A 15,845-nucleotide genomic window follows, 5' to 3' on the forward strand; every position below is an offset into this window, starting at 1 on the left:
ACTGACCCAAGAAGAAGGCAAAGTTTAGGACACAGGGCTGGAAAAGACACATGATAAGGAACAAAGAGGATTTCCCCCCAATTGGCCAGAGAGAGTCCCCAAAAATTTGTTCTCTGAGAACATTCACAGACTCACCAGTGCTATTGCCCTGAGAGATAACCCCACTTCCCAATCCTGAATGCTTCCCTCTACCTGATTGCTGAGGAGGGCTTCAGCTTGCTTGGCATCTCTCTGGAACTCCTGGAAGCCAAGGCACTGGGCGAGCGAGTGGTTGCGGCTCTCCCACATCCGGCACAGGGCATCCCAGCCTGCATCCAGGCCCTCCAGCCTCTGGGCCAGAAGCAGATACTCCGGGTCCGTCTGATCACGGATCACATTCTCTCCGGATACCCTGACATGCTGGTAGCTCTCTTGGTGCCCATCAATTTCATCCTTGATGGCCGCATGCTGCTGAAGGAGCTGCTCGGCCTCTGGGAGGGACTCGGGCATGTCCTCGGAGGCCACGGCCTTCTGGGCCATGGACAGCCAGGACTGGAAGTCATCTAGATTCTGCAGGAAGGCCTGCAGCTGGCTGGCTTCACCCAGCGAGGCTTCCTGCTCCTGGAGGGCTTCCTGCAGGTCCTTCCACAGCTGCTCCACACATGCCTGCCGCTGGCCAATGTCCATTCTCTGCTCAGGGTGAGATGCCATCAGCTCCTGCGACTCACGCTCCAGGGCACCCACGCGGGCCTGGATGGCGGCCACGTCGCGCTCCAACCCCGACAGCTTCCGCTGGATGGCAATGACGCCTGCCAGGTCCTGGCCCAGGTCCTTTGTGGACCGGACCACGTGCATCTTGTCCTCAATCCACTTGCTAGTCTCTTCACAGTCCACACAATAGTTACGCACCCGGAGGGCTGAGTTTACTGCCTCCCGCCGCTCTGACACTACTGTCTGGAATGCCAGCCACCTGCCAAGGGGGACACAGAAACCCACTTCCTTAACCCTTCCCACAGGGCATCCCTACCCAGATTCCCAGCAGAGTCTCTCTCCATAGATCTTGCACACCAAAGAAAATCATCTACCCAACAAACTGTGATGAGTAAAATTCATTTATCCAATTTTACCCAAGATAATATAGACTGCCAATCGGATATTTCCATCAGGAGGAGGTGAGATTCCAACCAGAAGTTAAGGAATGACCATGACGCTTAGTTTGGTTATGTAGTTGAATTCTGGGCAAACATATAACCTGCCCAGATTTTTTGCAATGCTGAAAATAATTAGAAACCTTACATTTATCAACTTAAAGGCAATTTCAGGACACAAGGTGCCAGTGGCCCTAAAGGAACCATAGAGATGCCTAAGACCATGTTCACAGTGCCCAAGGCCTAAAAAGGTCACCTTGTTTCTTTTTTTTTTTTTTTTTTTTTTTTAACGTTTATTTACTTTTGAGACAGAGAGAGACAGAGCATGAACGGGGGAGGGTCAGAGAGAGGGAGACACAGAATCTGAAACAGTCTCCAGGCTCTGAGCTGTCAGCACAGAGCCTGATGCAGGGCTTGAACTCACGGACCGCGAGATCATGACCTGAGCTGAAGTCAGCCGCTTAACCGACTGAGCCACCCAGGCGCCCCAAAGGTCACCTTGTTTCTAAAAGAAAAGAGGCCTGGGGTGCCTGGGTGGCTCGGTCAGTTGAACATCTGACTCTTGATTTCAGCTCAGGCCATGATCCCAGGGTCCATGCTGAGTCAGGCTCCATGCTGGGCATGGAGCATGCTTAAGATTCTCTCTCCCCATCTTCCTCTCCCCTTCTCCTACACACACACACACACACACACACACACACACACACACTCTCTCTCTCTCTCTCTCTCTCTCTCTCTCAAAAGAAAATAAAAGTGGCCATATGGAGGAGGAGGAGGAAGAGGAAGGGAGAAACTGGGATTATAATTGAGAAATGGATAATGTAATCTTGACCTTAAGATGCACTGCCAGAATGAAAATGGGAAATACGCAAAGGTCTGGCAGATGTTCTGGAACCTGGGGTTGGTCTGTAGCCCCCAGTAAGCTTCTTCTAAAGAGCTGGGCATCAGCATGGGCCGAGGCCACCAGAGACCCTTTCCTTGGACCCAAGTTTACTCATTCTGAGTAATATGTAATAAGTAAGTAATATGGAAGCACTTAAGAGTGTGCTGAGTGCTCATTTGCTGAGCTCATCTTTCTTGAATACCCACAGGGTATAAGTATTATGTTAGCTGTTGGGAGAACACAGTCATAGTCAGAATGCACCATATGGAGTGTATGATTTAGAGAGAAATTAAGACAAGCTCACAAAATAACTGGTATAAAGTACTATGTACACCAAGCAGAGAGAACTAAGGACACTGTGAGGGTGATGGGGGTGATGGGGGCAGGTTTTGTGGTGGACATCAGAGTTGAATCTCAATGAGCAGCTCTCCAGCACCACCACTGTACTGATCTATCTAAGGATTGGGTCCTTAGTATCTTACTCCTCTTACTCAGAACCTGGGGGAAGGAGGCTGAGCAACTAGGCAAATGGCCTGGGGAGAGGGCAAGGTGGGTACTCCCAAGGTGTGACAACAGCAAAGAGAAGGTCTGCAAAGAGAAGTGGGAGATAGGCTAGGAGGAACTGGGAATACCAGGACAGAGAAGAGCAAGAGCCCAAAGATTTTGGAGTTTCTCTCCTAGACAGAGAAGTCCCTGATTCCTGGGAAATTCTCTGCCTCCATGCAAGAAGCTCTGTGGTGATTTTCTAGGCCTTTCCTGGTGTGGCCTCACCACAGCCACCAGCAGAGACCACAGAGAGGATGGGCTGGGAATTAAGTCTAGTTGCTCCTGCTGCACTGTCTCTAAGATGGAAGAAGCTGACAGAACCACTCCAGTCAGCCCTGGTGAGGCCAGTCAGAAGTTCAGGTTTGGTCCTGGGCCAAGATCATTAAAAAAAAAAAATGGAATTGGGGTGTGTAGATGGCTCAGTCCATTAAGCCTCCAACTTTGGCTCAGGTCATGATCTTGCGGTTCAAGGGTTTGAGCCCCACACTATGCTCTGTGCTGACAGCTCAGAGCCTGGAGTCTGCCTCAGATTCTGTGTCTTCCTCTCTGCCCCTCCCCAGCTCGCTCTCGCTTTCTCTCTCAAAAATCAACATTAAAAAAATGGAATGTATACAGCGTATGAAGGTAATCACTTATTCAGTAAGTGCTTGAATGACTCATATGGGCCAAGCCTGGCAGAAGAGATTTCAGTTGTGTCCCTGTTCACTCATTCACTAAATATTTATCATGCAACTGTCATGTGCCTTTTGCCAGGCACTGTTCTAGGCTCTAGGGACATAGCAATGAACAAAGCAAAGTACTTGCTCTCATTTGAATGAGCAGAGACAGATAAGTAAGTCCATAATTCATCAAGTGGTGATAGGTACAATGAAAAAGTAAAGCAACATAATGAGATAGAGGCAGAGGGGCTGGGTAGGAAGTAGGTAGTGATGTTTTCAACTGGGTGGTCAGTGAAGGCTGTTCCAATAAGCTGAGTCTGAATAATATAAGGGAGTAAGCCGTGTGTGTGTGTGTGTGTGTGTGTGTGTGTGTGTGTGTGTGTATGTGGATTTTCGGGCCTTAAATACATAAGGCTTTGTTTTGACATTATTATCATGCTAAGTCCTTCTATCAAAGAATATGGCATACTTCTCTTCCTTTTCAAGTTTTGTTCTGCTTCCTTCACATTCACTTTGCATATTTCTTGTCATTTTATTCTTTACTTTTTTATTTTTTAACATTTATTCATTTTCTTAAAATAATTTTTTTGTTAATGTTTCTGTTATTTATTTTTGAGAGACAGAGACAGAGTACAAGTGGGGGAGGGGCAGAGCGAGAGGGAGACACAGAATCCGAAGCAGGCTCCAAGCTCTGAGCTTTCAGCACAGATCCCAAAGCACAGCTCAAACCCACAAACCGTGAGATCATGACCTGAGCCAAAGTCAGACACTTAACCAACTGAGCCACCCAGGCATCCTGTTACTTATTTTTTTCTAAATATAATTTATTGTCAAGTTAGCTAACATACAGAGTATACAATGTGCTCTTGGTTTTGGGAGTAGATTCCCATGATTCATAACTTGCATACAATACCCAGTGCTCATTCAAACAAGTGCCCTCCTCAATACCCATCACCTATTTTCCCCTCCCCCCATCCCCTTCAACCCTCAATTTATTCTCTGTATTTAAGAGTCTCTTATGGTTTGCCTCACTCTCTGTTTGAAACTATTTTTCCCCCTTTCCCTTCCCCCTGGTCTTCTGTTAAGTTTCTCAAACTCCACATATGAGTGAAAACATAGGATATCTTTCTCTGACTTATTTCACTTAGCATAATACCCTCCAGTTCCATCCATGTTGTTACAAATGGCACGATTTCATTCTTTCTCATTGCCAAGTAGCATTCCATTGTATATATAAACCACATCTTCTTTAGCCATTCATCAGTTGATGGATATTTGGGCTTTTTCCATAATTTGGCTATTATTGACAGTGCTGTTATAAACATCGGGGTACATGTGCCCCTATGCATCAGCACTCCTGTATCCTTTGGATAAACTCCTAGTAGTGGCCAAGTGGATATTTGGAAAGAGAATATTCCGAACAAAGGAAAGCTCAACTATATGCTTGGTGCTCAAAGCACTGTGGGCAGTAAAGATACTGCTCTTCATTTGCTTCTAGTCTAGCAGGAAAGTTCTTCAGGATAAAAGTAATTATAATGGAAGGTAGACTATAAAGCTCTGAACCAGTACAAAGGAGGGAAAGAACGGTTTTCATCTTGGACACTGGGAAAAAGAGGCACCTGAACTGGTCTAAAGGATGGGCCTGATTTGGAATGTAGAGTTGGACGAGAATGCTCTCTGGTAGGGAGAATGGCAGTGGCATGGGGGTAGGCTGTGGGCAGAGGTGAAGAATCACAGTTGTTTAAAAAATACATATTTGAAGAGCTATCACGTGAAAGAAGACTCATAATAAGTTTTTATTTCTCTAAAGGGCAGGGCCAGAACCAAGGTCTACAAATTTCAAGGAAGGAGATTTCCATTCACTAGGAGGTCAGACCTTCTAACCAAGGGAGTTGCCTCCAAATGGGGTGGGCTGCATGGTGAAGGGGTGAGCTACCCACCCCTGTAAGTGTCTGTACAAGAACAGCGGTCTGGAGTAGTCAGCCAGATTAGATGACTTCGCAGGTACGTTTAAACTCTCAGATTTAACGAGAAAACCATCTTACCATTTCACGCCTCAGGTTTTCTCTCACCTAAGGATGGCAAGTGCCTTGACGTATTTCACTTAGGATGGTTCACAGCTTCAGGATTTATGAAGATCATTCTCATGAAGGCAACAGATACATAACTGACAAGTTCTTCCTGTCTTACACGCACACGCACACACACACACTTGTACACACACTCTCTCTCTCTCTCTCTCACACACACACACACACACCCCCTCATTATGTCCAAGCCTAAAGAAGATCAAAAAGTCATCTTCCTCCTCTGCACAAACTTCACATCACAGAGGAATCTCCTGACCGCAGTCTCTGTCATTAGATGCTGAGATAATCGGTCCTGTTCTAGTGACTCTGAAGTATTCCTGTCACCCTCTGCCTCCCACTGGGCCCCCACCAGAGTCTCTATTAGGCTGAGCCCTTTTTTTTTTTTTTTTTTTTTTTTTTTTAGTACAACGGGGTCTTACCTAACTCCACCTCCCAGATTGCTTCAGGCAGAGCAAAGCCCCGACATAAGTGTGGGGAAAGGAACTGGGGCAACAGGGAGGTGGTAAACATGTGGTATTGTGTGTGCAGGGCCCAAGGTAACAAAGGGGAACACAGGCGTGCGCTATCCTCAGAGATCCTTGAGGAACTCATGGCAATTATGCCTTGGACAGAAAGCACCCCCTCTCTAAAGGTTCCTTAGGGGCTGTTTTTTGTTCCAGCCACAAAGCGTGCTCAAGGCTTCCTGCTAATTCTCCTGCTCATTCAAGCCAGCCTCATTATAGATGCTGCATTTTGGCACAGGCAGGAGCTCTCTTTTATGGACAGTACTTAAGAGCTCTCAGAAAGCAATTTTTCCTGCCTACGAATGTCTGGGGAAATGTGGCATGAGTGCCTTATGGCCTGATTCTAACTACAAGTGCGCTCAGAACGTTTCTCCATCACACAGGATAAACCCTACCCTGTGTGGTGAGTGCAGCGCTGTCCACCCCTTGTTGCTACAGTCCATGGTCAGAAGGAGACTGTGACTGAGAAAGACAGGAACTCGGAGGGTACAAACCCAACAGTGCCTAGCAGGAATCCTGACTTTGGGGCCATACCCCAAGGGTGTGTCAGTGGCCCAGAGAAGATGCCCTCAGCCCCCAGCCCTACCCACACCCCACCTGCTGTTCAGGTGGTCCTGGTACCGCTTCACTTCCCCACTGCGAGGGTGGCTGCTGTCTACCAGGCTGTTGGCAGCAAGGTTCACGCCGTCAATCTGTATCATCAACGTCTTCATCTCCTGGTCCAGGATGTCAAACCTGATAGGGACAGAGAAGATGAGGACTGGGGAGGCAGCCTGGGCACTTGGCCTACTGCCCTGTCTCTGGAACCTGGAACTCTCACTTTCTCCTTCCATCTCCTAAATACATGTGACCGGGTAAGGGGGCAGAAAGGAAAAAGTAATGCTGACAGACTCTATTTTCTGATTCATGGGTCCAATTTCATAGTTTGGCATTTCTTGGACCAGGCTAGTAAACAGCTGGTTGCTTACTACATAGGCCATTGGCTCAACGGAGAGGCAGAGGGGAAAGAAGAGGTGTGTATGTTGGGGTGGGGGTGGGGTTGGTCACCTCAAGGAACACCTGCCGTGTCTCCATTGCCACAGCTGCTACTCTTTGGCCCTAATTCCGCTGGCCTTGATACCTTGACCTGAAGGATACCCTCCCCAGACAGGTGCTCTGTCCCCAGGTAGGAGAAGGGGGAGCCTCTGGGGGCAGGGTGTAGTTATGCAAGCTGACCCTTCTGGGATAAGAGACCAGGTCTCTCCAGCACCCTGGGCCCACCCCAGCACACTCTAGGGAGTGACCTCCTCAACTCTCTAGTTCTGTACTTAAGACACTTGGAGTGCCGTCCAGACTGGGGGCATGCTCCCCCATGCCCGAGCGTGGATAGAATCAGAATACTGGACAGGAGAGTGGCCTTACAGACCAGTGGTTTGCAAACTGGTCCCTGTGGCCATTTGGGGCTCTGTGGCTTAGTGATTGCCATAGAGAGCTAGAGGTGGTGAGGCTCCAACTTCTCACCTCCCCCTTAACCAAACAGTTCTACTTTCCTCTGTGTTATATGTCAGAGGTTCTATATACAATTCATTTGAACAAAGACTGCTGTGGCCGAAAAGTAATTGAATAACTGGACTAGAAAGATCTCCTGTGTTTTATTTTAAGGAAGGCCCCAGGGGGCAAAGTACCCAAAGCCACAGAGCCTGATTAAAACCCATGACTCTGGTGCATGGCCTGAGCAATTAAGGGTATCCCGTCCCCTCTCAGAGAGAGCTCTCCTGATCTAGAGGTTGTTCCTACAGTGCAGGGCCATAGTGCGGGGAGCTGAGGGAGAGAAAGCCAGGCTCTGACCTGTGCTGTGCGACCTCCAGGTCCTCCAGTGTGTCTGGGATTTCCATCTGGGCCAGCCACTTTTCCTTCTCACCCATCCACAGCTCACAGGCATCTGTCTCCCCAAACACCGTATACAGGTCCAGGGCATCCTGCAGCCTCTGCCGACGCAGGTCTGCCTGGGCCACCACCTGCTGGTAGAGCTCCCGAAGGGCCTGCAGCCGGTTGGTCACATCTGGGGAATCCCGAAACTCTTGGGGGAAGTCCTGGGCCTGCTGTTCCAGATGTTCCATCACCCCGCGGCTCTCCTCCAGCTCCTCCAGGAAGTCCTTATGCTTCTTCCCCAGGGCCCGTGTGGCCCCCTCATCCTGTCCCACGTCTTCACCTGAGAGCAGCCGGTGTGCATCTTGCAGCCAGGCCTTTAGGTCGTCAGCATCACCCTGGAACTGGAAGAAGTTCTCAGCATCCTGGAGGTTCTTCTTGCGAAATGCAGCCAGCTCCTTCAGCTGGTCCCACTGTGCAGACACCTCCTTGATTCGGGCCTCAATCTGTGGGTGCCCAAATTGCTTACGTGCGACCATGCCCTCTGCCTCCTGGAAGATCTGCTCCAGGTGGGTGTCCAGCCCTCGGAGCTCATCCTCAAAGGCCTTGTGCTTGCGCTGAAGGATGAGCACACTCGTCAGGTCTTTGCCATAGTCCAGGGAAGAGTAGATCTGCTCCTTCTCCTTGATCCAGCTCTCGGCCTCATCCATCTCCCAGAAGAACTTCCAGAGCCGTTTGGACTGCTCCAACTGGGCCTTCCGTCCAGCTGCCATGTTGCTCAGCTCCTCAAAGCACTGCTCCAGGTGGCTGATACGGTCCTGGATAACCTGGGGGTCGCAAGGCTGGTATCCTGGGAGGAATGAAAGAAGGGAAGGCAAAAGAGGTAAGGGTTTTGTTTGTGGGCAAGCCTTGGATCAGTTGCCAGGCTAGAACCACACAGTCTAGAACCTGCCATCTCACTGGGGCTTTGGAATTGGACACAGAGTTCCCAGTTGCTCAGAGGACAGGCCAAGTTCTTTATAATTAGTTCCCATTAACAATTCAGGAATAAGGTGGGTCAGCTCTTGGTAGAAATGCGTAACACGAAATTCTTTTTTAAAAGGCTCAGGCACAGATTTCAAGATGATTCTTCAAGGAGGCATCAGGATCTTAAAGACCCAAAGCTATAATTCTAAATGGTCTCTGCTGTATCTTGAACTAGCAGAGTGAATGGAAGGCAGATGATGCCTTATTGGTGTTTAGGAACACCTTCTGATTCTAGATTACTGAAGCAGTTGCCTGCTGTCTGGAGAATTTTGCTCTCCTTCAAGCTTCTCTTTTGCACCTTAGTTGATGAAAGATGCAGAATTCTAAAGCTGGAGGATTTATCCAAGTTGAGGTGCTAGAACGCTGGGCCAGAGCATAGGGCTCTGGCTTCAGAGATCTCAACAGGGAGACATCCGTGGCCTCACCTTTCCCCTCAGTGAACTGCAGGGTGGCCGCAGTGATGGCCTTCACTTTGTCCCCTTGGATGGCGATGTCAGCTTCCATCAACTTGTGCTTCTGTAGCAAGTCCTCGACCTCCAACAAATGCTTCCCAAACTCAGCAGACAAGAGGTGAGCCTGGCAAAGAGGACAGACCGGGTAGAGGGGAAAAGGAGAGGTGAAGTCACATACCTGCTAGGAGAAGAGACCCCTCCAAAGGAAGCATCCATGGTATGGGGGCCTGGGAGTCAGATGCAGCTGGAAGATGCTTGCTGCTCAGCATGGAAGCTATAGAGGACTTCCTAGTGGAAGTGCCTTTCAGAATCATGCATGGAACGTTTTTCAGAAGCTCAAGCCCCACACTCGATCTCCTGCATCTGTCTCAAGGTTTGGGGCCTGGGCATGTGTATTTTTAGAAAGCTCCATGGTTGGTCTGATGTGCATCCTCAGCGAGACCCACTGCAGTGGAGGGAGAGGAGAGTCAGACTTCTTGGTTGCTCCTATGCTGGGAAGTCTGGATTCTAACCAGACTCAAACTGGGATTACTTGGGGCCGGATTCTCCAAGCTCCTGATTCATGTCTATCACTTCTAGGTCCTGTAGGTTGGCACCTGTGCTACCGTAAACCCAAGATGTTTTGATCACCCGAAATACAGTGGACCTGGGTTGGTGACTTGTCTGGAGCAGAGGGAGCCAAGCAGTTGATAGGTGGATGCAGCCAGACACCATACTGCCTCAGTTTCTCCATTTTGGGCCAGGGATATGTTCGGCTGGGAGGCATCTAAGGAAGCACAGCTAACTGCAGGGCCAGTGCTGAGGTAGGGCTGGTGGGGAGGGGTGGGAGGTGGTGGGGGATGGGCAGCCTCCGGGGCCCACCTTGATCTCATCCATCCAGTCAATGCTGTGCAGCATGTCCTGGAAGAGCTTCTGCAGGGCCAGGGTTGTCTCCAGTCGCTGGCGCCGGGCCCTCAGCAGCTCCTGCAGATAGTTCCACAGGCGCAGGATGTTGTCCTTGCGGGCAGTGATGCGCTTCTGGTCATGGTAATTCTCCTTCTCTAGCTCCTGGGCCAGGTCCTCCAGGGCCCTCACCCGCTCCTCGTAAGCAGCTGTGTCGGTCTCGATGGCTTCATGCTTCTTCTTGGCGGCCTCCACGGCTGCCAGGTCATACCCAAAGTTGTCCTGTCCCGTGTGGAGGAAAGCAGGTGGCTCAGTCAGGCTCCCCTTGGCCAGTCCCCAAGCACAGAGAAATGGCGGGTCCCTTCAGAACAACTGTTGGATGGGAAAGCCCGTCCGAGGGGGTACATTCTGCTGTTTTTCTCAGCCTATCTTATCAAAGCCAAGTTCCAAAGACTAAATGTCTTACAAGAGCCTTTAAAAGAAGCTCATAATTTTATTCACTGTGCCATACACGTGGGTATGCCGTGTCTAAGTGACTGACCGAGCCCTTTTGCAGCCTGCTGGCACTCACTGCCCTGCCTTCAATGGACCTGCCCGATTCTGGGCAGGAAGGAGCTGCTTCTCACTTGGAAGCCATGCAGCTGTAAACAGATGGCTCACCCCCATGCTATCTAGGGTGCACGCACACTCTCCAATTCTCTCAGAATGCTGGCTTTCCCCTTCCTGGACATTTGAGTCCAAGCTCTAAATGGAAAGGAACAGATGCTCTTGTGGAGAATCAGCCCTGGGGTCAATTTTTGGCTAGTGAAATGTGACGTGATCCTAGAGGTCAGAGTCCATGGAGAGTTCTTCCTCAAACGTGAATGCCGATTTACCCAGTCATGGGGAGCAGGGCCACAAGGCCTGTGGAGAGGCTTATCCTGCTGCCACTGATAGGCCAGCTGGGGCTCCAGCCCAGCTCACTGCTGGGGCTCTGGAAAGCTTCTGCCTCCTGCCATCCCCAGTGTGTCCCCCACTACCTGAGCCACGAGGCGCTGGTTTTCATTGAGCCACGTCTCTCTCATGGCGGCCTTTCTGTCAAAGCGCCGGGCCAACTGCTCCAGCTTCTCCTGCCGAATGAGCTCCTCCCTCAGGGCCAGCTCCCGCCGATACTCAGCTTCCTCCAGGCTTTCCCAGGCCTGTGTGAGGAACACAGGAGAACTCTTGGGGCATAGGGGAACACGTAGGTTTGAGGGTTCTGTCTCTTTCACCCGACACGGAGTGATTTCAGGAATCTAGGCAGAGCCTAGACGAAAGTTCAGTCCATCTTTTGGCTACCAAAGACTTGGGGAGCACTGGTCCTGACCTCGCAGTTCCTTCCTCCACTAAACCTGCCTTAGACTCTTGGCCTAATATAATGTTACTCGCCTCTGTGGGTGCTCAGTAAATTCTCACTGACTAAATGGCTACTTTCATTCTGTTAGGATGTCCAAGTGATGCTAAGCCTCCAAACCTCTGAAGTATCAGAAAGCATTTCCCTTCTAATTAGTTCATATTCATCCCATAGTCAGAGAAACTAAGCTATAAAACTGGCTCCAAGAATGGACTCTGGGCATCTGAACAGGGGGCTGAATTAATGGACAGTGAGTGGAGTCGGACCTCTCAGAACGAGGTTCAGAGAGCATTCCCAAACAGCCAACACGTGCAGTTAACAACACTACAGAAAGTGGCTTGGTTTAATCCTGTCCAGTAACCATTCCCTGTGCCCTTATCAGACACTCAGTCAACCCACTGGCAACGTGTAACGAAAACACCGCCATACCCGGTTGATGTCAGACACTAGTTTCCCATCGTGAGGTGTATACACTTTCTGATTGTTGGCTCTCATCCGGGACTGGATGGTAAACAGTAGGACTTCCAGATTACCCTTCTCCTGAAACCTGTTGAGAAAACAGAGGGAGGGAAATTAGTGTCAAGGTCCCCATATTTTTTGCTGAAGTCAAAATGGAACACTGGCATCTTGGAGCTGGGATAGCAAAGCATGTTTTCCTTAAAAACAAAAAGTAAAGAGGATGTGTAGGTTTACTTACCTGTTAAGAAATCTATCATACTCACTAACTGATCTGCTCGGGGTTGAGTCTTTATAACACAAACCAGAAAAAACACAACAGCCACCACAGTGTTTGCTTATCATTTGCTTCTACAGGGGAATGGCTAACTGGAGTATTCCAATAATTCCTGCAGATACCAAGCTTTACCAATTGACACAAAAAAACTCTTCCCTGTTCTGCAAATGATGAAGGCTTCTGACTAGCTCTTTAGTCAGCTTTTTACTGAGTAAGCCAAATAAACCTTAGAAGCCTCATTATCCATGTAAGAACATATTGTACTGAGAGCAACTTTCACTTGAGTACTAATGAACCAGCCCTCTGGACAAGTCCTAAAGGCCAGATGCATCTGAGTGGGGAGGAAAGACTGGGCTCCAGGATGGTAATAGGTATAGGAGATGAGAACTGACAGCGGGGCGAATGTCTGGAACCGAAGGTCTGAGCTCAAGGTAACTGGGTACTTTTACATTTCCGCATGTACACAAGTATCTACCTACTTCTGCATCCTCCACGTAGCAGTAGCAGTCGAAGACTGGCTATAAACAAGGTCCCTACCCTGAGGCAAGCCTGACAGAGCTGACCACTCAGTCACTTTAAGAGGGCTATAGCCCAGAGCACCATCTGCTCAGCCAAGAGACAGCACCCCTGTGGTGTACTGCCTGGTAGATGCACAGGGGATGTTATCTGTACTGGATTTAGGACTTTAAAAGTGGGTTAGTGTCAGGCCAGAAACCAGATGCTTGTTTACAGTACATTCTAGACTCCATGTCTCATCTTTCTCTGTTTGAGAGTCATGAATGAAGAGTGTGGGAGGTGAGGGGGAGGAACGAGGCAGAGGGCACCACCAGTGAGCTAGAAATCTGTTTCAGAAGAGCTGGACCAGCTAACAGCAGGTGAGATGGAATGCCCCCGTGTCTGTGCGTACCTGCATGCATGTTTTTATGGGTGTGTCTGTATGTGCACATATGGTTCTGTTTGTGCCTATGTATGCACACATGTGCACAGGCCCTGCATACACTGGGGTGAAGCAGGGGTCTCAAGAGGCAGGCTAAATGCTGTGTTGATGAGCAGTGACAGATGAGAGAGAAACAGGATGTACCTGACGACCAACAGGACCCCACACAGAAAGCTCTGGGGCTGAGAATACAGAGGTCATTATCAGATAGCAAAAGCATGGCTCAGTGCACAGAGGAGAGGAACATTCCAGCACAGGTTCTTTGAAGAGACTCAGAAGTCTGAGATTTCACTCCTGCTCCCCTTCAGGGATCTGGGAAAGTACTTTCTTTGGCTATGAGTTAAGGGTTACTCATCAGTGCCCATTTCCTACAGGCTGATGGCTTGGGAGCAGGGAGGCAGGGTGGGGATGAAGTAGATGACAGATGTGAAGCTCTCTAGTTTCTAGGATATACCTCCTGGATACACTTCTCAAGGCTCAGAGACTGGCTCTACCTTGGCAGTTTCTTAGCACTGATGTCCACCCTCCAAGTGCCAAGGCCCTTACTTGGGTGGCTTCTCCACGGTGCGGTAGGTGCTGAAGGCCTGGAGTTGTTGCTGGACGCCTGTCAGGGAGTTGGCAAACTTGCGGCTGTTCAGGACAGTGATGGTCTGCTCAATCCAGGTGAGCAGGTCAGAGGCCAGCCCACTGTACTTTTCAATCATCTTCTCAGTCTCAATGGCATGGTCAATTACCTAGGGAACCACTTTATTACTTATCCTTATCAGAAGAGCAATGACATCAATGAGGCCACCAATGGGGACCACAATGAAGGTGGTCCTCCTCTCCAAAACTGGAATGTTCCGTGTTGGGTTTGTTCCCTGAGCCCAACAGCACTGCTAAGGCAGGAGGAATGGACTGAAAGTAGACTGGAAACATTACTAGGAAGCTAGCTGTGCTAGGGCTCAGGGGCAGCTCCACCCTACCCCTGACCCTGTAAAACACTAGTAAAGCTTGCTGTGCCAGGACAGCAGCTACTAGAAAGACCAAGGTCTCGTTTATTTTAAAATGCATTATTAGGAATCCAGGGTTTCTAGAGGCACTGTCTTCGCTAAATGCCAGACACACAAGAAGAATGAGAAATGTTCTCTGCCCTTGGGGAGCTGTGGACCAGCAGGGGAAAGGAATCTGGCATGAGGGTCCATACAGTGTGATGGGATCCTGATATACCACAGGAGCTAAGAGGCCCAGAACCACAATAAACTAATAAATAAAAGCCCATCGTGTTCCTGTGGAAATGTTCATGAGATTTGGGTGTGCCGGTGGAAGATGGGCTCAGAGCTGCAGGCTAGGACATCTTTCAGGACAGACCATCAAATTGCTTTGGAATTCAGCTTGGGAGCCATTAACTTGGCAATGTTTGGCTTCAGAGGAAGTTGGTGGGGAGTGATCTATAACCCCCCCCCCCCCCCCCCACTGCAGCCAGGGCCTATACACAAAGCTCTTAGAGTAGAAAAGAAGCATCTCGGTGTGACAAACAGGGAAACGGGGGACACTCTGGTTATGAAACGGCTTTGTACCTTGCCGACACGCTTGCCCTCCACTGCCAGCACCTTCATCTTGGAGAAATAGTGATAAAATGCCACCACGTAGGTAATAATGGATTTTTCATCAGGGTTTTCTGTGAAGACATCTGCAAGAGGAAAGGGTGTGCTCGCAGAACCCAAATGGAAGCTGGAAATGTCAGGCTCAGAGGGCTTATCTCCCTGTTCCTATAGCATAAAATTCAACTACAGGACCCAAGTGACAAACAGAGGGGTGAGAATGAAAGAATAAGTGTTTGCAATTTTAGCGAGAGGATCAAATCCATATTAGGACCACAAATGATGAAAGAAGTAAAAAGAAGGATCCAAAGACTACAAGTGGGCCCCCAGTTGGGCCAGGCAAATGTGGGGAACCACCTTGGATCTGAAGAGCAGGCCCGGAGCAGAGCCCTGGCCCAGCCACTGTCCCCTCACTGTGTCCACGTCTGGCCCAGCACCAGGCCTAGACTCCTCCAGGTGCTCTGCCAGTTTGGGGCTCCCTCCAGCCTGAGCACTGGCTCCCATCACTGCCCATCACTGCCCATCACTGCCCATCACTGCCCATCACTGCCCATCACTGCAGCGGAGGACTGGAGCAGGTGTAGCTCACCTTCAGGGTCGAGGAGCGGGATGATGCCCAGCTGACGCTCAGCCACATCAAACGCATGCTCAAGGTTGTGTCGTGCATTGGAGTCCTTCAGCTTATCAAAGTCGATCAGGTCAGGCCTGGGGACAAGGCCAGGCTGTTCAAAGGGGAGTGGCCATGGCATCCCCCACCAAGAGGGCTGCCCCAGCACAAAGCAAGGATGCTGGGCAGAAGTCAAAGGAGACAGGAGCAGGAGGGGGCCAGCTGTGAACACTAGTACAAGGGGAGGGGGCAGTGGGCATGACTGAATTTCAGGGAGGCAGGGATGCTGAGGGTGAGAGAAGGCCCAGTGGAGAGAACATTCCTGGGAAGCTTGAACAGGAACCTACACGTTGAGTAAAATGTATCCAAACAGCCCAGGTGTTCTGCATTATTTCCAAAGCCCTCTCCTCCCCCTTACCGGTGTTTGTGTATCAGGGCGTTAAAGGCCAGGCCATCCTTCCAGCTGGAGGTGAAGTTGGTTACATTGACTTGGGGGTAGCTGCATCCAAAAGAAACAATAAGACCTAAGAAATTGAATCTTTGGGGGTCTCAAAAAGTGTCCACACCTACAAAACTAATACACAAGAGAGAAATGTA

At 49.7% G+C, this 15,845-nt stretch overlaps 1 protein-coding gene across 2 annotated transcripts in view; it reads right to left on the reverse strand.

The window, feature by feature from the left end:
• SPTB (spectrin beta, erythrocytic) overlaps window positions 1–15,845 on the reverse strand; it is a 149,640-nt gene that overhangs the window by 30,673 nt on the left and 103,122 nt on the right. For both annotated transcript variants that reach the window (XM_042943498.1, XM_042943497.1), the window contains 11 exons: window positions 15,667–15,747; window positions 15,231–15,346; window positions 14,618–14,730; window positions 13,605–13,792; window positions 11,818–11,935; window positions 11,036–11,194; window positions 9,996–10,298; window positions 9,108–9,258; window positions 7,636–8,506; window positions 6,406–6,543; window positions 193–949 (listed from right to left, as the gene is read on the reverse strand). In XM_042943498.1, coding sequence (XP_042799432.1) covers window positions 193–949; window positions 6,406–6,543; window positions 7,636–8,506; window positions 9,108–9,258; window positions 9,996–10,298; window positions 11,036–11,194; window positions 11,818–11,935; window positions 13,605–13,792; window positions 14,618–14,730; window positions 15,231–15,346; window positions 15,667–15,747 — 2,995 coding nt within the window. The remainder of the gene's footprint in view (window positions 1–192; window positions 950–6,405; window positions 6,544–7,635; window positions 8,507–9,107; window positions 9,259–9,995; window positions 10,299–11,035; window positions 11,195–11,817; window positions 11,936–13,604; window positions 13,793–14,617; window positions 14,731–15,230; window positions 15,347–15,666; window positions 15,748–15,845) is intronic.

This window comes from Panthera leo, chromosome B3, assembly GCF_018350215.1.
Source record: "Panthera leo isolate Ple1 chromosome B3, P.leo_Ple1_pat1.1, whole genome shotgun sequence".
Classification (NCBI taxonomy): domain Eukaryota; kingdom Metazoa; phylum Chordata; class Mammalia; order Carnivora; family Felidae; genus Panthera; species Panthera leo.